This window comes from Mytilus trossulus, chromosome 9 (genome assembly GCF_036588685.1).
Source record: "Mytilus trossulus isolate FHL-02 chromosome 9, PNRI_Mtr1.1.1.hap1, whole genome shotgun sequence".
Taxonomy (NCBI): domain Eukaryota; kingdom Metazoa; phylum Mollusca; class Bivalvia; order Mytilida; family Mytilidae; genus Mytilus; species Mytilus trossulus.
Genome location: NC_086381.1, coordinates 14,220,410 through 14,242,436, shown reverse-complemented (window position 1 = coordinate 14,242,436; position 22,027 = coordinate 14,220,410). Strand labels below are relative to the sequence as shown.

The following is a 22,027-nucleotide window of genomic DNA, read 5'->3' as shown; positions in this document are numbered from 1 at the left end:
TATTGTTAAATTTTACTATTGATTTGTGTCTTTTGTTGGCTACAATTTAAAGGCGATTTCTGGCCGTAACAGTTCCAACGGAAATGGTTCACCAGTACACAAGAAATCCATGAAAACCCGTATGTAACGAATAATAATGAATCCACAATAAATTGATGTCTGCTCTGATAACTTGACTCAATTGCCTAACTTTGTTATGTTAAATTGATTAATATGCATTCCTAACTATTGCAACATTTTGAAGTCTATCATAATAGTGATAACAGAGATAACTCTGTGTAAGTGTGATTACAAACTTATCATTGTTTCAAGTTTATATGTAAATCAAACCATTTTTATTATGTAAAATTTAGACATCAATTGAAGTAATCTGCTTTGTATAACCAGGAATATGATTACCTTTTTGAAAAAGAAAACAGCATCTTCCATATTGTTTTGTAACATGTAAAACTTGGCCTTCAACCAATAAACTGTAAAAAACAAATAAATAATTCACTTATAATTTTAAGTTGTGACTCACACACTTCTAAAAGAAAATGGTATGATGGGAATTTATTATGACTCTAATACTGTATCTACAATTAATAAAGAATGCTTTAAAAATAACACATAAACTTAACATTGACCAATTAATCATAAGAATTTACAGTTTTTTTTCAGTCCTACCCCAAAAGTATTTTTAAAAGTCAGATCCCAAAAGTAGTTGTTAACTAGTATGATATTACCTCTAACACAATACTCTGACCAGAAATTGCCAAATACATCTGGCCTTGAGATCATCCCTGATATGAAGTATTCATCGTCATAATAGTAAGGTGGTAGGTCAGATTCCTTCACTGTAGCAACTCCTGGACTTTGTGGGCTGGAAAATATCACACTCTTATTTCATTTTTGTAACATTGCTTTGCCATCACTTTGGTATTTCATTTATAAGCACATCACATTAGCCTCAGCACATGAATATGAGTAAAAGCAGATGTAAATTACAGAATACATTAATGAAATAAATAACTAAAAAGAAATCAACATAAAATCTGAATCAATAGACATGTGTCTGTGTCATATGTGCAAACCCTAAATCATCTAAATTGGGATTTAAACATTAGAAGTATTTGCTTATTTTTTGTAATTTCACTAAGAATGAAAGTATATAATTCATATAATTCATATTTAATTTTAGTTCATTTAAATGTTTTGGAGTTTAGTATGGCCTTAACTATTGCTGAACTAGTACACATTTTTGTTTAGGGGCCAGCTGAACCATGCCTTTAGGTGAAGGATTTTCTAGCTGTGTTGACGACCCATTGAAAGCCTTCAGCTGTTTTATCTCTCCAATCGGGTTGTGTCTCTTTGACAAATTCCCCATTTTTATTCTCAATTTCATATTTTACATTACCACAATTCAGTATCAATTCTTTAACTAATGAATGTACAATGGTGTATATCATAATAATTTAATTTTGGATGTAGCAGTCTTCTGATTGGCTGACGTTATTTTGTTATGAGTCCATAGACATAATTTAGTCATGTGACCGTGACATCATCAACCTTTTTTCATGGTTTTCGATGGTTTAAAATAGAATTTAGAATTAAATCATAAGAAATGACTGTAATATTTTTTCTGTCTATTCGAAATAACATAAAAAATGTGGTGCACACAGTTAAATAACCAGCTACGCGCGTTATTCAGTGTGCACCAATTTTTTTATGTTATTTCTTCATAGACAGAAAAAATATTACAGTCATTCCTTAAATAATAGTGTTGAAAATGTATTACTAGTAAGAGGTCTCATTGGGGGGTTCTGATCCCGGATCCCCCTTACTGTTTTGTCCAATTTCTATATCCCCCTTACTGTTTTGTCTGATTTCTGTATCCCGCTTACACTATGTTCATAAGCAATTTTCATTATTTTGTAATTTCCCGTGTCCAGCTAGACTTCATTTCCCTTTTTCACAGCACAATAATTTGAATTTCACTTGTCACACTTACAAAAAATCGGCAATCCCACATCACACTTAGACCCCCTAGTAAGAGAGATGCTGGTGAAGGTATATTTCCATTTTTTTATTCAGTATGTCTCAGATAGTCCAAATTACCACACAACACAAACTCAACTCTCAGTATAATTGAATGAGTAGTACTTATAGATAATACATACTGTCTAGGAGATGACATGAATCTGGATTTGGTTAGGGTCCAATTGTCAAGCTGTAGTTCTGAATATAATAGTAATGTCTACAATAGAAAACATCTGACTTATTTCAAATGAATTCAACAAGCTTAGATGACCAGTACTCATCAAGTTATAAACATCAGGTATATTTATAGAAATGTAAATACAAGTATTAGTATAAAGACACATTTTACAGAAATAGAACCGATTTATAGATTAATTGTTGGTGTTGAATACCACTTTATATTCTCCTGTCCAAATTGTAGCAGCCAGGTTTTATTGATAAAGGAGGCTGAAGTGCTCAGAGAGAACATCTGATGTTTGACTGAATACTTGCAAAAGAATCTTACCACCTGTTAATGCAGGGTATGAACCTACACCCTTGGGTTGGGGTCCCATTGGGGAGTTCTGATCCCGGATCCCGCTTACTGTTTTGTCAGATTCACGTATCCCACTTACACTATGTATGTCAGCAATTCTCATTTTTTTGTTATTTCCCATGTCCCGCTAGACTTCATTTCCTGTTTTCACGGTACAATAATTTGACTTTCACATGTCACACTTCGGCAATCCCGCGTCACACTAAGGGCTCAATGAGACCCACTTGGGTATCGACAAGCTAGTGACTGCATTAAAAATAATCCCCCTCAAAGTTCATTGAACTCATTGTTTTATCCTCCTATCATTTTATGACAATCTGTCACACAAACGTAACTTAAAGATATATTGTTTGTTCTAAATAAGTTTCCTCTTGTATGATTGCATAAACATTCAATATGAAATATAGTGGAGAGGGAGGAATGACAACAAAATGAGCTAGAAAGGGTTGAAAGGGAAATTATGTGCATTTACAGAATAAATTTTATGAATCAAATCACAAAATTGACATTGTACTCACTTTTCCAAGTTCTATCAAGTTGTCATCAATTTCATCATCACTGAAATATCATTAATTAACAATTACATTGAAACATTAAAATCAAATTCTAAAAAGCATCATCAGATAATAACAATATTTCCATACAAAATTCAAATCATAGAAAAAGTTCCTCTAAAATGCTTTGGATACCTTCTAGTAGTATGTGAATTCTGTGTTATCCCAACTAAAATTTGACAAGAGTGAAACTTCTGAATATGAATATAAATAATTTTTTTTTATTTGAATGCAAAAATTCCATTGCTAGACGTTTTAAAATCTTAAAATTGTCTATCTGTTACATAAAATGACAGTCTATTACTCAATAAATAGTAAAATGATATAAACATACCAAAAAGTATCAGGGAGGTCAAAATGATTCCTCACCATCTTGTATACCCTCAGAAAAACACCAGTCAGACCAACTGGCCTATGGGAAATGAAAAAAATATATACATATAGATCATAAGTGTTGAGTAAGCAATTAAATTTTATTTTTTCACTTTATTAGTGAATGTTGCTCATTACATGTAATGAAAAAAAAAGTTATTTGATGAATTTAATACAGATTATCAAAATTTTTAAACTGTTTTGTTCATCATGTTCATGGTTCATAAAAGTTCAATGATGCAAAACAGGAAAAACTACTAGTTACTATTTTTCTTTTTCCCAGTATTTGTTAGTAATGATCAAAATAAGTACCCAAGTTGAACTCCTTATGTAAACTTTTAATTGTTATTGGCCAAATTGCTGAAGACAATTTTGTTTCCAGTAAAGATAAAGAAATGATACCCTACCAAAATTTTAATTACACCCTTTATGGATGATATTACTACACAGAAGCAAAAATTATGAATATTTCATGGAACTATTGAAGTGTTGATTGATTAGAAATAATTGATGCAAGCTATACTATATTGTAGTTTTAACATTGGTAGGCATTATATTCGTGATTATTTTTGCCTGAGCCTTAGTGAGGGCTAAAATAACACGAATATAATGCCTAACCATGTTAATACTACAATAAAGTATAGCTTGCATCAATTATTTCGATTCTGATTAGAACAATTAAGGTAATTTATATGTCCGATGTGTATAGGTGTGAAACGTTTGTGTAGGCTCTTCCATGAACCTTCCTTTGTTTGTTTGTAAACAAGCAAACAACTGGCAATGTGATTTTTCAGAGGTAGGAGTTTTCAACAACCAGCATGAACGGTTGTCATATCTAGGTCAAATATGTCAATTTTGAAGTGCAACACGTTACGGTTTTGAAGTAGTCAATATACGCATGTGCAAACAAATTTTATTGGATTTAGAGCATGGGTTTATTCATAAGGCAAATGAAGCACATCATACTAGAATGTAAATCATTATATCAATAATTTCTATACAAACCATTTAAGATTAGATTTCTCAGCTAATCTGAATATAAACTGCATCATGAGATCTAAACAGCCACTATTCTTCTGCATGGTCAGCAGTAACTGACGAATCTCTTCCTTCTCTGTATCACAAAGACTTTTAGCAGAACATAATGCCACAGGGTCTGTCAAGATGATGTAGTGTATATAATTTTTAGTATGAAGACAATTGTTCTTAAAAGGTTTGAAAGTAATGAGAAGAGTAGAAGAAAAGAAAATAGATTTATTTTATACTGAATGACTGTAGTAAGGAAATATTGTTAAAATGTTACCCTAGTTTTGTAAGAAACAGATCAAAGGACAACCTTTTACAGCATATCAACAATTGTCTATTGTTGAAGGTCATGTTGACCTCAATATTTAGTTTTGTAGGTTACCATCTCATACCCAAAATCACCTTTAATTCATTTTGTTTCATAAAATTACTCAAGTATTTACTGTACAAAAGGACAGAAGTGGTCAAATATTATTGATATATGTAAAATTTAAATGTATGTGTCCTAGTCAAATTTTTAGTCTGGCATAACATGTAAAGGTCATTTTTATTTCTATATATTTTTCATTCTTTCATTCTTTCATTTTCTGTAGTTTGGTTAGAAACCTGATTGCTACTATAAATTCAGAAATTATTGCGATGTTTTTATAATTACGAAAAATGCAACAGGATTATAATCCCAATAATTTCAACTCACATTTTGAAATTTTTTAAATAAATTGAACAGGTTTTTCACAATATCGCAAAACTTTAAATTGCATTTTAGTCCAAAATGACAAAATCGCAATAATAAATGCATGCAATAATTTCTAAATTTACAGTATTAATCTTATAATTCATATCCATAACGAGAAATAATTTAAAGGTTATTTTTTAATTACCTGCTGGTTTAGCTGCTGGTGTTTCTTCCATTGGCTGTAGTAATCCACTACTGACTTCTTCATCAAAGTCCCTGAAAAAAAAGTATTTCATCCCTTACTAATATCAACATGGTATCTTTCTAAATACAATATTAAAATTCTTTCCTCATATGTCCATTAGTAAAGAAATGGAACATGAATTGTTGAAAAATGGGATTTGTGATATTCAAATGAAATTTCAGTTGTCCAACAAAGTTGTTTATCAAGGCTTGTTCCTATAAAGATTTCTAAAGCTGAATGCTCAGGGGGTCCACTTCTTACATACAAGTAGATAGGACATGCCTCTAGAATAGACAACATTTTCCAGCTTTATAATTGTGAATGGATGTAATAAATTTATTAGAAATATATGATAAAGTCAATCAAGTTCCCATTACTTGTTATATGAAAAGCCCTGTCACTTTTTCACAGCCTAAAGTCTCGCCATAAGCAAACATTACTTGGGGAATCTGGGCCCCAAGGAAAGGTGGTATTTTTTCAATTTTCTGGATTATGCCAGAATGTGATTCTCATCTGCTGCTGGAATCATAATTCAAAGATAAATTATATATAAACAAGAATGTGTCCCAACTACACGGATGAATGGACTCACAGACCAGAAAACATAATGCCCATAAATGGGGCATAAAAAGGTGGTGTTATAAAACCCCAGTAACACCCCTTATCAAATTAGTATTGAAGTTCCCTCTTCCACCTCCGCTGAATGATGCAATGAGGAAGCTGGAGGATGGAGTAATACCTGAGTGTTGATGGTAAGAACGTGAGTAATAATCCCTGAAAGTTAACACAGTCTTCTTCCTTTCTTTTACTGGTATTTCTAACCTGAAATAACATAGAGGTATATTGAATAACAATGGTACTGAGCTCTGAGGAATAACTTTCCTATATATAACTTTAAAACATTATAGTTAATTAATTTTGCAGTGCTTAAACCTATTTGTTATTTCAAATAAATAATGGTTTACTATTAAAAGTATATTAAATAAACTATAAATAATAACTTTTTTCTTGTTACACAAGGTCAAGGTCTTTAATTTTCATCTGCAAACATATATAATATTCTATCAATTTTTGAAAACCTGTTATCCAATGTATTCTCAAATTTTCAATTGATGTTTGATGTTTACTATCATTCTACTTTTTACTTTAAACTATCCTTCTTTATTCCTAACCATGCTGTGAATTCATATGACAAGCTTATCCAAACCCCCATTATTTGACACCAATGGTTCTCCATACTTTAAGAGGTAAATTTTGTGATACTTATTTTCAAAATTTATGCATGTTCCCTCAACCCAAGGCTATCATGTTTCTCATGTTTAAGTTGCATTTTGAGCTCAAATATGAAATATGAAGTTGGAAAATTGAAATTGGATAAAATTGTTTCTTCTTGAGTGGTGGGCTTATTGTAATCTTACCCTTGCAGATCGTCTTTTCCCACCAAAATCTTCCAAGAAACCTTTCTTTCTCTTAGGTGTTTTTGATTTTGACAAACTGTCTGCTGGAAATAGTTCTTTGGATAACGTATCAATAGAAGGATCAGCTTTTGTTTCCTCTGAAATGTCATCTTTAGCCAACATTTCTGCTGATTCAGTGTCCTTATTGTCAGATACAGTTCCTTCTCTAGGGATATCATCTGTGATAACTTTTGGTACACTTTCTGCCTGAGTTATGGCACTTGTTTCCATTGGTGATGCTACACTGGTGTTGTGATCTTGAACGGTTGTTGTTACTGCAATAAAATTAACTCCTAATCACTAGTCTATAACTAATTACACAAAGAAATTGGTATAAAATTATAATTTCTGAATGTTATTGTGCAACTGGGAATAAAATATATACAAATTTACAAAATATCTAGGTCACATATGGACATATGTTTAAAGAAATTATGTGTGCTTAGTTTTTTCTTTGTTTCGCTAATATTGCATTACTTTAATTCAGTTTGTTTTCAGAAATTTTCAGACCTCTTTTTTTATAATTATTTAGTGTGAAATTACTTCAATCAATTATGTCTAAATTAGGAGGGAGAAATTTATGGAACTTAAAATATAATATTTGTCAAGAGCTCCATATAGACAACTTAATAAAAGATGATGCATTATGACAGCCAAAGAGACAACACTCCACCAGAGACAAAATCACATAACAGTTTACAACACTCCACCAGTGACAAAATAACATAACAGTTTACAACACTCCACCAGTGACAAAATAACATAACAGTTTACAACACTCCACCAGTGACAAAAATAACATAACAGTTTACAACACTCCACCAGTGACAAAATAACATAACAGTTTACAACACTCCACCAGTGACAAAATAACATAACAACTTGCAACTCAAACAACGAACAAAACCCATACCGTATAGTCAGCTATTAAAGCCGAAAAGAAAAATGTTAAATTCCAACTAGGAAACTAAAAGCCTAATATATGAACAAAACAAGGAACAATTAAATATTGTACACAGCGACAAACAACAACCACTAAATAACAAAGATCATCTCACATCTCATGCTACAATACAAAATAGAATTTATCCAAAAAAATAATCTTTGTTTTTTACAACGCTTTACCTGAGCCTGGTGTTGGTGGAGTACTTTGTAGTAGCTCTGTCATTTGGTCAGCTGGTAAATTTGACAGGAACTGTTCAAGGGAGGTAACTGTCTTAGAATCAAACTGATCTGCTGCTTCATCAACATCATCTACTATCATGTCATCAGTTGTCATGGCAGCATCTGTTTCCATTGGTTGTTCTGCCTCTTTAACTTTTTCCTCTCCATTGTAAGCTGAAAAGTCCACACGACATCCCATACTCTGTAAAGTGTTTATATTTTGTTGAAACAAGTGAAACTGCGAGCTACTGCTCACTGATGATACCCCCGCCGCAAGTGGATAGTATTAATAGTGTAAAAATATGCAAGTGTTCGGTAAACAGGAAGTTGTTGAGTGATGAATCTGAAAACGCATCACACTGTATAGCTGACTTATATAAATCCTGAAAGCAAATTTCAGAAATCCTTGTATTGTAGTTCCTGAGAAAAATGTGACGAAAATTTTCAACTTGGCTATCATGTGTAAAATCATACAAGTGTTCGGTAAACAGGAAGTTGTCGAGTGATGAATCTGAAAACGCATCACACGGTATAGCTGACATATAAATGTTGATACCAAATTACAGAAAGGGTGGATGTGTAGTTCCTGAGAAAAATGTGACGAAAATTTTCAACTTGGCTATCATGTGTAAAATCATACATGTGTTCGGTAAACAGGAAGTTGTCAAGTGATGAATCTGAAAACGCATCACACGGTATGGCTGACATATATAAATGTTGATACCAAATTACAGAAAGGGTGGATGTGTAGTTCCTGAGAAAAATGTGACGAAAGTTTCGTGGGATGGACTGACTGACTGACGGACGGACTGATGGACGGACTGATGGACGGACGGACGGACAGAGGTAAAACAGTATACCCCCCCTTTTTTAAAGCGGGGGTATAATTTTAAAGCGGGGGTATAATTACAACCTTACTTATTAATTGATTCACATCTAATTTGAAAACTTCATCAGAATGTTTCGTAGAATAAGGTATCAACTTTTCATTCTATAGGTACTTGAAATCAACAAATACATTAAGAAACATTTTTTTAAATTTTTATTGCTGCCAAAAAAGAAAAAAAACCTTACATTTTAAATTGTAATGACCTTATTTGCAGCATCTCCTGAAATCTAAATGATTGATCTGACTCCTGAAATCTAAATGATTGATCTGACAGTTTTTTTCTGTTGTTCAACTTAAAGCAATACATAATTTTCAGGACTAAGTTAAATCAACTTTTACATTATTTTATTTTGTGGTGGAGATGCATAGTTACTCAATATCTTAGGTTGCAGAATAAGGACATTAGTATGTGTAACAAGCCAACATTACATTCCAATAGACAACTTTCGAGTTCCATGCAATTCCGTCAAAAACTCTGGTTTTAGTGAACGTCATTTGTGCGTTTAGGGGCGTCGTCACTTCCATGCCAATGTTGAGCGAGTTGTTGGAAAACTATAATTCTATACTGTACAAATTATTCGGCAAATTGATTTCTCAAAATTGACATTCAGCATTGCTGTCATTATGGAATTGTCATTAAGTACCTACAGAACAACCATTATTTCTAGTTTATCCTGCACAATGATGATCACTAAGACGCTTGATAAACGTAAATAGTGCAGGGATACAGGTGACTGATGAACTCGAAAGTGGTCTATCAACAAACTGTGGCGTTTATATTTTATTGTGTACATGACTAATTGATAATAATAGTTGTCTTACAACAGGTGGATCAGAAGACTTCAGCATCTTGTAAAGTGCCAACAAGGCTTCTCCTAGGCTACACCATCTGTAAATTACAATTATATTTTCATTACATCTTTTAACTGGTAGTAGAAGCATATAAATTCTTATATAGGAAAGACAAGAAGATGTGTTCTTTGGACACCTTGCCTCTCCAACAACAAAAATGCAGACAATACTGTGTGATTTTCCTTAGTATACACCATTCCCATTTTTTATTATAAATAAGTCAAACCTGTCACAAAAGGGTTACTGTAAACCAACTTATTTTTGCGGATACTTTATTTTGCGTTAATCCCCAACTAGTTCACTTCGCGGCGATTTAATTTCGTGATTTTCTAATTAACTTCATGTATTTTGATAAGGAAATATACAAGTTCTACATATTTACGACAATTTAATTTCGCGTTATTTTCCTACTCACGAAATTAAGTTGGTTTACAGTAATTGGCAAAGATGTCATCGAACAATCGGTTCTTAATGTAACATAATAACATAATCATAAGTATTAGCAAATGAAATTTACAGGTTAGTGCACAAGTTTGAAAGTCGTCTATTGAAGTTTGAATGGAACTTATGTTGATATCTTTATGGGTGCCACATGTGGAGCAGGATCTATTTACCCTTCCGGAGCACCTGAGATCACCCCAGTTTTGGTGGGGTTTGTGGTCCTTACTCTTTTGTTTTCTATGTTGTGTCTTCTGTACTATTATTTGTCTGTTTTTTTTTTTATTTTTAGCCATGACGTTGTAAGTTTATTTTCTATCTATGAGACTTTCCCTCTGGTTTCCTTTGTCCCTCTTTTATCCACTCTGGTGGATGATTGGCAAATAAACTACATCTCATTGTTTTTAGGTAAAAGTTAACGCTTTTCAGATACAATATAATAAAGCACAAACAGAAAACTTAAAGCTTTAGTTGAAAACTGAAATAAATTTTTAAAATAAATTTTATAGTTTTCCAAGTTAGTAAATGCAAATTTTTACAATGCCATCAGGATAAATTATATTGTACATCTACATATTCTAACTTTACACTGTGTAGGGCTAATACTTTCAATAAATGTATTTGTCTAATGAAATGAGTTTTAAAACTTACGTATATAACTGTATAGGGACTGGTAATTTGACCATTTGTAACATTTTAGGCTTTGATAGTTGTCTTCTTTCCTCAGCCAGCTTTAAACACTCATTGATAAACTAAAAATAGTATCATAAAATGTCATAAAATGTCATACATTGAAATATTATTCTAATAAAATCAAAGGCATATTATAAAAAATGCATTCTTTCTATGCTTAATTTATCATGGGTAGGTATTATACTTGTGAAAAAATATTTAAACTGAGCATTCGGAAAACCTTCAAGTAGCATTTCAAGAGATGGCAACAATTTAAACCTCAATTTACCCCAAATTCACAGTTTTACTGATAAGTTGCTTTTGGGGAGGGTAATAACATATATTTTTCAGTATGAACACAAGAATTATTTGGGCCAGTATTCTATAGCCCTATCTGTACAGTAAGTTGCCCCTATCAACAGCCATAGACTTACTTCTTCCTTGTCTTCAGCATCAATCTCTATGTTATCTATAGCTGGGTCACTGAAAAATGTAAAATGAGTAATTCTATAGAATAAATGATTTCTATTATAGGGTGGTTGTTAATGATAAGCTTAAACTCACACTATCCACAGAGCTTGATAAGGCCTTCACACATATCTGAGTGCAAACTGTGGCAAAAAACAGTGAAAGAAACCTTTTCCATAGAAAATACTCTAATTATAATAATGAAACAATGGTCTACTTGTTATTTGTAAAAAAGGACAAAGTCCTTATAACAACAGAAAAATCCATTTAAGAAGGTAAATACATTATTTATAAAATTTTTACTTTGATCTTACTGACTGATATGTACCGATTATCAGGTTATCTGGATGTTGATATTGTAAAATATCAGCTGCGAGACATGATATGAAGCTTTTTGTCGAGTGAGCGTAGCGAACGAGATCAAAAAGCCTTCATATAATGCCAAGCAGCTGATATTTTACAATATCAATATGCAGATAATCTGATAATCGATTTATCGGGCTATATTTGCGTGTTTTGGAAGTGTTTGCTTTGTTTTGCCAGCACACAAAAGATGACTTGATAAGTTCAGGTCATAGTTATTAACGTCGGTTCAAACATTATGACGTCGCTGATAAGTCCGGATCAAAGTTATTAAGGCCGGGTCAACGTATTTGACGTCACAAAGACATGATACGGAATAATATTAAGAGCTGAACAGATAGATATAGACAGAGGGACGACCGATAATCTCTATTATCAGTCATCCTACTGTCTATATCACTCTGCTCAGCTCTTAATATTATAGGGTTATTGCATGAATATTGGGAAATATTGTCCCGAGTAGAATTTTATATTGCACGAGCTTGCGAGTGCAATATATGTTCTACGAGGGACAATATTTCCCAATATTCATGCAATAACCCTTTTATTGTATAGCAATATAATATTTGAAGTAAAAATAAGTTGAAACTAAGATTTTTTTGTTGATGACGTCATGAATTTTTAATAAGATTTTATTGCACTAGTGCAATAATATAATTTATTGCATGCTAACATTTGGTTACTTTCTGTTGGAAATATTATATTGCTATACAATAATATTCCATATTACGGCTTTGTGACATCAAATACGTTGACCTGGCTCTAATTACTTTGACCCAAACATACCAGCGACGTCATAATGTTTGAACTGACGTTGATAAGTTTGACCCGAACTTATCAAGTCAGCTTCTGGTTGCTGGTGAACCTAAGAAAACACTTCCAAAAGACGCAATAACAGCCAGATAAATCGATTATCAGGTTATCTGTATATTGATATTGTAAAATATCAGATGCTCGACACAATATGAAGGCTTTTTGATCTTGTTCGCTGCGCTCACTTGACAAAAAGCTTCATATTGTGACTCGCAGCTGATATTTAACGATATCAAAGTGCAGACAACCTGATAATCGGTACTTCTCAACACAGTAGAGTGATTTGAAAAATTAATGCTAGAAACTAAGGCTGCACTTGCTGTTGTTAATTTCATTTTCAATGAAGTTAACAACGTTGTCATAGGTAAAATTTAGATTATCATTGGTCATTTCAACTCTATTTCTTTTCTCACTTTAGTCGTACCAGCACAGGCAATCAGATAAAATCAATCTCATCAAGCTGACTAACAATAATCTATAGTAACACCAGCCTCATATTGAATGTACTGAAGAAGATTTAACACTAAATGCTATACACAAGAACTTACCAATCTTTGAACATGTTTATTGTAGTTTCTCTAAGTGATGGATCCTCTTTGAAGATTTGACCTCTGAGAACAAGACCTTTAGTATATCCATGGTCTTTCACAAGGGCCTTTGATATGTAGAAAAGACAGTCTGTAAAATTAAAAAAGATAATTCAGCAAACGGTGATAAGGCACTTACAATGTAGTTCCATATAGTAGTTTAATATATAAAACTATAAAGGACCACATGTTTGTTATTTTGTGGATACCAATATTTTGTCCATTGAAGAACAGGTATCAAGGTTATTTGATTTTGTGGTATTGTCAAAGTCTATAGCCTTAAGAAAATTTGTACTTCTTTAAACATTTAAATTCTTAGTTCAACTATACCCACAAACATCTTGTCACCCAAAATAATAATGATTCCAAAGTATTCATAAATAGTGAATTTTGAAGACGTGTTTTGGATCATGAGAGTGCATGGTTCACAGAACAGTAGTATATTTCATGCATGTGTGCAGGTTATTTATTTTGTTCAGTTACTTTATAATTGACAAATACTCAACCTCTCCTTTTATTTTAGATTTCATCTTCTATAATTGAAGATTTTATATCATTATACATGCTATAAACACCCTATCATTCACTAATCTTCAGTGTTTTTAAATTAAGTTGTAAGTAAAAACTTACACCAGTAATCATTCATAGCATACAGTAAAGTGATTACATTATCAAGACATGGCCAGTGGTTAGGGTTACACTGTAGACCCTGAAATACAAATATATATATAACAGCTAAATTCAACTCATTATTGCTTTTTTTATTTCTATTTGTTACATGAAATTATAACTTTTGGAAGCCTGAGTTTTTATTCAAATAGGTGTGGTATATTTCAACAAAGAATAAAATTATCCCATCAAATAAAGACAACAATTACATAGATTCTGGTTATACCTCTATATACAATTAAATAAACATTTGCTTAGCAAGGTGGGGTTGTCTCCCTTGATACTTAAAAATACCTTTCTTACCAATATCCAGTTTAAGAAATCATGTTTTGTGATGGAATTATGACATACTTTTCAGTTTTATGCAGATATTCCCTTGAAATTTTTTTGGGACTGACACATACAATAACAGCTATTAAACAAAACATTATTACCTGAAGTGGTTTAAAGAAAAGTATTGTTTTCTACAATGATTGTAAATAATTGGTAGAAAAAATATGAGAGAAGAGATGTTATCGCCCCTGTCATGGCGGCGCCCATGAAAATTTCAAGCTAAAGAAAAAGAGTAAAAAGAGTAACTTATCCATTTATTATGTGTTTATACATATAGTTATATAACTTTCAGAAATACTGTGGTAACAAATAACCAATACGAAAACAATATATCGAAAAAAATATACGTAGATAGATTGACTGATTGAAATTCGAATGAATAACATGGCGACAAAAGAAGATGTCACTGATCTTAAACAGATAATGATGAGTATAGACAGTAAGGTCACAAACTTTTCATCTAGGCTTGACTCCGTTGAAAAAAACTTGACTGAACTTATTAGTGATGTGAAATATGAAGTAGGTCAAGTAAAATCTGACCTTAGTATCACAAACACTGAGGTAACACAACTTAGGCAAGACCACAATGAGCTTGAGAGAGGTGTGGGACATTTGGAGTCTCAGTTCAATTGTTTAGAAACTGAGAAATTAGAAAAGCTCAAATTAGACATAGACAAAAAACTTGCCTCACTCAAAGAATGTCAAGTACTACTTGAGAAACATGATAGGAAATACAACATCCTCATCTATGGAATCGAAAAAAAACCAAATGAGATAATTTGGGAAGTGCTTGATAACTTATTTGTTAAAGATCTTGGTATTGAAAAATTTAAAGTTGACAGTTTCCCTATTGCAAATGCACATAGGATTCCTGCAAAAGCTCCAGTTGACGGTACAAAACGCCCTGATGCAATTATTGTTAGGCTCATGCACTATGACGACAAGCAATTTATTATGGCCCAGGCTTACAAAGTTGCAAAAAAAAGGATAAGAATTGTTGATGATCTCCCCATTGTTATGAAAGAGGCACGTAACGATCTTGCGAAAATGGCATATAACATCAGGACTAAAGAAAAACTACAAACAAGGATAAGAGTAAGAGGGGTACACTTGGTTTTAGAAACCCGTCTTAATGCACGAGATGTCTGGAACGTCCATAAAGACATCAGTTGTGTCTGATCAACACTTATACATGTAGAACAAACATAACACAAATTATATATATATGTATCTCTGGTTTTTTTTGTGGGTTCTTTTGGTATATTTACTTGTCCAGTATAAATATATGTATGCATAAACAAATTTGAATACAAAAATGTATACTTAATACTTTAATATCTTTTAGGGTGTAACATAGCAGTAAGTATAGTTGTGTTAATGTTCTGTTTTTGTTTTACTTTTTGTGACGTGTGTATGTTGGTGTATTTTATTTTTTCTTTGCGTTATTTGTTTGCTAAACTACAGCTTTATATTTTTATTTTAGTGCTTTCCAGCATGTACAGTTGGTAAAACAGGAATGTTTTCCTACCCCACTGAAATAGCCAAAATAGGATACTAGGTTAAACTTTGTATGTCTTATATACATATTATATAGACTCCAAATTATGAAGCTTAATGACTATTTTTTTCTCACGCTTAAATGAATGGTCGTAAGGTCAGTACTCACCTAATAATAGAAACTGTAAAACAGTTAGATTTACACAAAATTCATCATTAGAAGTCTTGTTCTAATGAAACCTTATGCAACAGATTTTTTTTTTCTAAACTATTATCTGGTTTCAAATAATACCATGATAGAAGGTGAGATTATTACAAATGAATGATTAAGTGAAGCTGGCTTAACAAAGAGTACCATTAATTTAAAATTTATTGAGAAATTTAGAAAATTTATTTCTTTTAAAAGAGAATCAATCGCTTATCCTTTTCAAACATGCTTTATGTTTTCCACTAGTGCTTACTGCTTAGCTTATATTAATATGATTTTTATTGGTGTTGATTTGCCTGACTGAAGCTTAATTTGTACATGTCAAGAGCTTTTATATTAGCTGCTATTAATTCTCAGTTACTTATACATGTTTTCCTGTGCTCATGGTGTAAATATCATAAAGTGCATTAAATATACACTTGCAAAATCCTGAAAATGTTAACACTACATGGACAATATCTACTGATTTTATTGAAAACCAAACATTTGTTGGTCTGTTTGTACAAAACTAAATATACACATTTTTATTGTCTTCATTAACCCTTAATTTCTTTTGGTCTGGGTCATTTGAATTGAAAGGAAATAAAAACCTACTTTAATCAACCAAAACGGTGTATATTGAATGCATTTAGATTTTGATATGAAAACACATTATATGATGGAGATAATTTTTATTATAATTTAAATTAGATAGATTTATCTCCCTTTGTACACAGTATTTCTGTATTAAAAAATATTTGAACACAAGTGGATAGGTTGCTCTTCACTACAATAGTAATTTGTTTTTAATTTTTATTATATATCTTTGATATTTACACTATGATCTCAAATTTTCTTTCTTTTTGTTTCTTTTATTTTTTATGCTTGTTTTTCATTTTGACACAGTACTACTTATTATATGAAAACTATGATGTATTTAGGATACAGCAGGAAATTAATGCAGACAATGTAGAGGAGGTCAGACATTTCAGAGTTACACTATCACTTATTTATATAAAATACTATGGGAGAATCAATCGCATTACACTTATCAAATCTCATGTATTTATTATTCAGCTATAAAAATAAATGATAAATGAGTGATAATGGTATAAAAATTGTTTCATACAACTGTCAAGGTTTAAATTCAAAGGAGAAGAGGAGAGATGTTTTGGATTATCTAAAAGCAAAAAATTGCCACATATATTGTTTACAAGATACACATTTTTCAGAAAAAGAAGAAATATCAATAAAAAATCTATGGGGAGGAGACTGTATTTTCAATTCTTTTGCAACAAACAAAAGAGGGGTAGCAATATTTTTTACCAAAAACTTTGAATACAAGATACATAGGATAAAAAAAGATGATCAAGGAAATCTGTTAGGAATTGATATTGAAATTGAAGGAAAAAGAATAACTTTGATAAGCTTATATGGTCCAAATAAAGATTCACCTGAATTTTATTCTAGAGTAAGTGATATAATAGAAGACTTGAACAACCAATCAGTTATAATAACGAGATTATAATTTAGTCCAAAACCAAAATCTTGATACTTATAATTACCAAAATGTAAATAACCCGAAAGCCAAAGAGGAAGTTTTAAATATAATAGAAAATTATGATTTAACAGATCCCTATAGGGAATTGTACCCTGAACAAAAAAAATTTACATTGAGAAAAAATAATCCCATTAAACAAGCAAGATTGGATTTCTTTTTATTATCGCAAAGCCTTAATCAACATGTACATGATATACACATTCTTAACAGTTATAGATCGGATCACTCCCCAATAATGTTACATTTAAAGATGAATAACTTTATAATTGGTAAAGGTCTATGGAAATTTAACAATTCACTTTGACATGACATTGAATATTCAGCTGCTGTTAAAGAGACTATAAATAAAGTAAAAGAACAATATGCATCACTAGTATATAACAGAGAAACATTAGAAAAGATAAATGACTTAGAAATTCAATTTACTATAACCGATCAACTCTTTTTAGAAACTTTATTAATAGAAATTAGAGGAAAATCAATTGCATATGCTTCTTTTAGGAAGAAACAAAAAGATAAAAAAGAAAGAATACTATTAGAAGATATTAAAAAACTAGAGGCTCTAAAGAGCCTGTGTCGCTCACCTTGGTCTATGTGCATATTAAACAAAGGACACAAAACAGATTATTTTATTAATTTAGAGTTTATTAAGAATTCTAGAAAGTAGATCGATATGCATTTTCAATTTCAACTGAGATTGTGTCATGCAAAACATAAATACCACTATCTGCTGTGTCCAATGCCATGGTAATTTGAGCAGATATTATTTTTATCATTATATGAGTACATCATAACACTACATTGACCATTCTGGAATAGCAATACTGGATAAAAGTACATTGACCATTCTGGAATGGCATTACTGGATCAACCATTCTAGAATGGTAAAGCTACATTGACCATTCTGGAATAGCAATACTGGATAAAAGTACATTGAACATTCTGGAATGGGAAAACTGGATCAACCATTCTGGAATGGTAAAAGTACATTGACCATTCTGGAATAGCAATACTGGGTCCAACCATTCTGGAATGGTAAAAGTACATTGACCATTCTGGAATGGCAATACTGGGTCCAACCATTCTAGTATGGCAATACTGGATCGACCATTCTGGAATGGCAACATGGGATTGATCATTCTGGAATGGTGACAGTACATTGACTTTTTTGGAATGGCAATATCACATTGACCAATTTGGAATGGTCTTAGGTCTGTTACTAAATGGATCTTTTTTTGTTTGGCAGCAGTAATAACTTAAGCAGAGCATCACTGTCTTTCTTGCATCGTGGGAGTTTCATTTCTATCAGGTAACAAAGACCATGAAAATATGAGTAATAAACTGTTCCAATTTTGTTTTCTGTTGGAGAGTTGTCTCATTGGTTATCATATCACATCTTCTTATTTCTATATTCAAACACTATACTATTGAAAAAAAAATTGAAATACCAGTGGAATATAATTTATGACTCTGGAACTTTGTAAAACTTGGAAAGTCGCAAACATAGCAACAAATGGCAAAACCTGCCTAATAACAAGAAATGACATACAAAAAAAGTACTTGAAGCTACTAAAACCTACTGGTACCAAAAAAATATCCCTTTCAAGTGATAAATAGAGAACAATACGTATTTACACTTTGGGTATTCAGCTGAATTTTGTTTCAAAATGACCTCAGATTTGTCTCCAAATAACCTTTTGAATTGTGGTGCAATTTTTTATGGGAATTTGTGTTTTTCATTAATGTTTGTGATTTTACTTTTCATTAATGGCGGATTAATTTGCATACAAGTGTAAATATGTCTATACAAGATATTCATATGTTTTTTATTCCCCTTATTCCCCTTCTTATTAACTATTTAGGCACAAACCATTTTTGTATTGATCTTCACTGCCTTATTCAGAGTTTTATGAAATATCAAAAATAACACAGATATCAATGACTTTATAGCACAAGAACTTTATTTGCATATTTTTAACACACAATTTTCTTGTGTAGTAAAAAAAATAAATATCATAAATATTCATAACATGCATGGTAATAATGATACAACATCATAACATATTTATTAACTGGTAAGTTATTTAAACCAGATATAAAAAAAACCTGCATAAACATTTGGAACTAGATGCCATTGAGACGGTAGCCATCTCTGTGGGCCCCACTGTCAATAAAGTGGGGTAAACAAGTTGTATGGATAATCTGATATGAAGCATTATTTGAAGTTATTACATAGTCTCATTTGTGATTGTTTGTCAGGTATAAAGTATGAAATAATAACAGCTGTCCTCTCAAAATATAGTGTGGATCAAATTTGTTAGCGATGGACAGACCAACAGACAGACAGACCTTTGACCTAGGAAGTTGTACATACATCAGGACATACCCTCTGGTGTTGGTTAAATTGGATTTCAAGTATAATATTTGAAATCATAACGGTTCTCAAGATATAGAGCGGACACGATCTTCACCACAGGACACGGGGTTGTCAACTGAAACCAAAGTTTTTTTTACCTTGACCTTTGACCTAGGAAGTTGAACATACATCATGACACGCCCTCTGGTGGTGGTTAAAATGGATGTCAAGTATAAACTTTGAAATCATAACGGTTATCTAGATATGGAGCGAGCATGATCTTCACCACAGGACATGGGGTTGTCAACTGAAACCAAAGTTTTTGACCTTGACCTTTGACATAGGAAGTTGTACATACATCATGACACACCCTCTGGTGTTGGTTATAAAAGTATTAAGTATAAAATCATAATGGTTATCTAGATATGGAGCGGACACGATCTTCACCACAGGACACGGGGTTGTCAACTGAAACCAAAGTTTTTTCACCTTTACCTTTGACCTAGAAAGTTGTACATACATCATGACACGCCCTCTGGTGGTGGTTGATAAACATGTAAAGTTTAAAGTATGAAATCATAATGGTTCTCTAGATATGGAGCGGACAAAGAGTTAAAGTGTTACAGATGGACAGACTGATCACTATAGGGCAACCCGCCTAAAGGTGGGGCCCTAATTAAGAACCATAATTTATAATTACATGAATGAGTTGGTGGTCTACATAAGAAGTATAATAAAATTTGCTTATATTTTGCGAGAATGTATACTTTACCATGCTTTTTCATTAATATAAGAAAAATGTAACCCCGGGTTCATTAAAGTTAACTACAGGTTGTGCGAAACTGACCAATTTTAAACAAATTATCCTGTAAAAATACATTATTGTGAATACAAGAAATCTAACAGATAATTTTGAAATAAAATATGAGAAGCTAGCTTTATCAATGTGCTTTTGGATGATGAATAATTAAAGTTGGGCCACAAAACTCGCTTTCCAGCTTCAAGAAAGAAACGATTTTTAACATTTTTTCATATCAGTTATCTTCTATTAAAATATTGCTATTAAAGTTAACCAATATATTCAAAAATAAAATTAAATATTTACTATTTGTACAAAGTTTCTCAATAATACAATGAATTACCAAAATACATTTTTATTGAATAAAAATAATGCAAATATTTCATTCTGTCAAATTTGTCAATTACAGTAAATAACTTAGACTAATTGTGTATTGCTATTTCACAATCAAGACGGTGTTGTACAGGGTTATTGTAGATCGCCTTCCTATTTTAACAGCACTTGTCACATGTATTTGATTTTAGAAAATGATATCAGAGCAATAAACAAAAATTACTACATATTTTTTTATTTTAAAACTTCTTTCAGGTGGTACCCAACACTTTAACTATAATAAATTTGTTTCGTTTAATTTTGATAAAATTTTGACAAAAGATGTCTGTTGACAAACACAATAAAATTTGAAAAATTTTGACCACACAATTTATGGGAATATTTTCAGTGGATATCATAGCAGTTTGAAAAAACACTATTTTTAATCATTGAGAAGCTTAATTTGTCTTTGCTAATGTGATAATAACGTTTAGCTGATTTTTAAAGAGTTATCTCCCTGTAGTGTTATGTACCACCTTAAAAAACAGGGTACAACACATTAGCCATTACCTACAATAACATTAATAATTAACATAAGTATTACAAAAATTGTTGTACAAAAATAAACTTAAACCTTGGTTTTATGTCTTGTCTATTTGGATTGCCCTTTTATTGTTATATTATGAATATTAATTAATATAAATAACAACTATGACCAACATTACATATACAATTATCGGACCACAGATGAATTATCACGTTGTGATTTGTTAAACGCCGTCACACGGTGACCCCCTATGAGACCGTATGGGGTTAGTAAGTTTCATATAGGGTTCATGACGCATTAATGGCGACGTCATCTATTAATGTTGTTGTTTAATTTTCAACAAAACGCTGCAGAAAAAGTCCAGCTTCCGATAAATTGTTTAAACAGTTAACTACTGACTCCATACTGATCCATAGAGGATGACTAAAATTCATAGGGGACTCAGCCTCTGGCCTCACCCCCTATGGATTTTACTAACCCTCTATGGATCCGTATGGGGTCAGTAGCGAACCATATAATATCCAACACTATGTTAAACAACATTTAATTCAAACTAAATAAGAAAGAGTCCACACAGTGAGCTGTCTTGCATGCATTCATGATACTGATTTTAAATGATTTTGAAATTGTCAAATGA

At 31.7% G+C, this 22,027-nt stretch overlaps 1 protein-coding gene across 2 annotated transcripts in view; it reads right to left on the bottom strand.

Moving 5' to 3' along the window:
* The window catches only part of LOC134685184 (calcineurin-binding protein cabin-1-like), a 103,477-nt gene that overhangs the window by 31,107 nt on the left and 50,343 nt on the right, over window positions 1-22,027 (bottom strand). For both annotated transcript variants that reach the window (XM_063544670.1, XM_063544671.1), the window contains exons 7-21: window positions 13,760-13,838; window positions 13,091-13,220; window positions 11,333-11,381; window positions 10,878-10,978; window positions 9,759-9,825; window positions 8,009-8,249; window positions 6,845-7,158; window positions 6,166-6,248; window positions 5,388-5,458; window positions 4,486-4,636; window positions 3,443-3,520; window positions 3,073-3,112; window positions 2,160-2,236; window positions 726-862; window positions 400-470 (exon numbers count right to left, since the gene is read on the bottom strand). In XM_063544670.1, the coding sequence (XP_063400740.1) occupies window positions 400-470; window positions 726-862; window positions 2,160-2,236; window positions 3,073-3,112; window positions 3,443-3,520; window positions 4,486-4,636; window positions 5,388-5,458; window positions 6,166-6,248; window positions 6,845-7,158; window positions 8,009-8,249; window positions 9,759-9,825; window positions 10,878-10,978; window positions 11,333-11,381; window positions 13,091-13,220; window positions 13,760-13,838 (1,689 nt within the window). The remainder of the gene's footprint in view (window positions 1-399; window positions 471-725; window positions 863-2,159; window positions 2,237-3,072; window positions 3,113-3,442; window positions 3,521-4,485; window positions 4,637-5,387; window positions 5,459-6,165; window positions 6,249-6,844; window positions 7,159-8,008; window positions 8,250-9,758; window positions 9,826-10,877; window positions 10,979-11,332; window positions 11,382-13,090; window positions 13,221-13,759; window positions 13,839-22,027) is intronic.